This window comes from Geospiza fortis, unplaced genomic scaffold, assembly GCF_000277835.1.
Source record: "Geospiza fortis unplaced genomic scaffold, GeoFor_1.0 scaffold1719, whole genome shotgun sequence".
Taxonomy (NCBI): Eukaryota; Metazoa; Chordata; class Aves; order Passeriformes; family Thraupidae; genus Geospiza; species Geospiza fortis.
Window position 1 is genome coordinate 1 of NW_005055067.1, and position 869 is coordinate 869.

The 869-nt window shown below is 66.1% G+C and overlaps 1 protein-coding gene across 1 annotated transcript in view; it reads right to left on the bottom strand.

Moving 5' to 3' along the window:
- Positions 1–35: 35 nt before the first annotated feature.
- The window catches only part of LOC102033747 (nck-associated protein 1-like), a gene marked incomplete at its 3' end in the record, with an annotated part of 9,975 nt that continues 9,141 nt past the window's right edge, over positions 36–869 (bottom strand). Inside the window, exons 8-10 of the mRNA XM_031065700.1 lie at positions 865–869; positions 698–814; positions 36–154 (exon numbers count right to left, since the gene is read on the bottom strand). The exon at positions 865–869 is cut by the window's right edge and continues 89 nt beyond it. Coding sequence (XP_030921560.1) covers positions 36–154; positions 698–814; positions 865–869 — 241 coding nt within the window. The remainder of the gene's footprint in view (positions 155–697; positions 815–864) is intronic.

Genomic DNA, 869 nt, shown 5'->3' on the forward strand with positions numbered 1-869 from the left:
GGGACAGGGCCAGCCCAGAGGGGACAGCGGCGTGCCAGGCTCACCAGCAGGAACTCCTTGAGGTGCGTCTCGATGTTCTTGCTGTGCACGGTGAAGAGCGCGGCCGAGAGCTGCACGATGGCCTTGGCCAGGCAGTGCACGTTGTTGTTGTGGCCTGGGGACACCGGGGGGACACCGGGGGACATCGGGGACACCGGGGGGGACACGGGGTGAGGGTCAGTAAAGGGGGGGACACGGGAATGTTGGGGACAACCCAGAGTGTCCACAGTGCCACCTCCCTTGGTGACAGTCCCGGTGTCCCCCCAAACCCTCTGCTGTGACAATGGGACAGTGAGAACTGCCAGCATGGGCACAGGGGGACACAGGGACAGGGGACACACATGGGGACATGGGGGACATGGGGACATGGGACGGGGACACAGGATAGGGGACATGGGCACAGGGGACGTACATGGGGACACGGGGACATGAGGACACACAGAGGGACATTGGGGACATGGGGACATGGGATGGGGACACAGGGGACACACACAGGGACAGGGGACATGGGGACATGAGGACCACGGGGACACAGGGGACAGGGAACAGGGGACACGGAGACACAGGTGACGCAGGTGATGCAGGTGACGCAGGTGACGCAGGTGACGCAGGTGACACGGGTGACGCAGGTGACGCAGGTGACACGGGCCCTCCTCACCGTCCAGCTCGGGGTTGTAGAGGGACGCGGGGTCAGCGGCCAGCAGGGGCAGGGACACGGCCACGAACACCAGGAGCAGGCAGGACACCTTGTAATCCTCCTCGGGGGACGAGCCCTCTGCAGGGGGGGACAGCGCGGTGACAGCGCCGCCCGGGAGGGGACAGCGCCACCC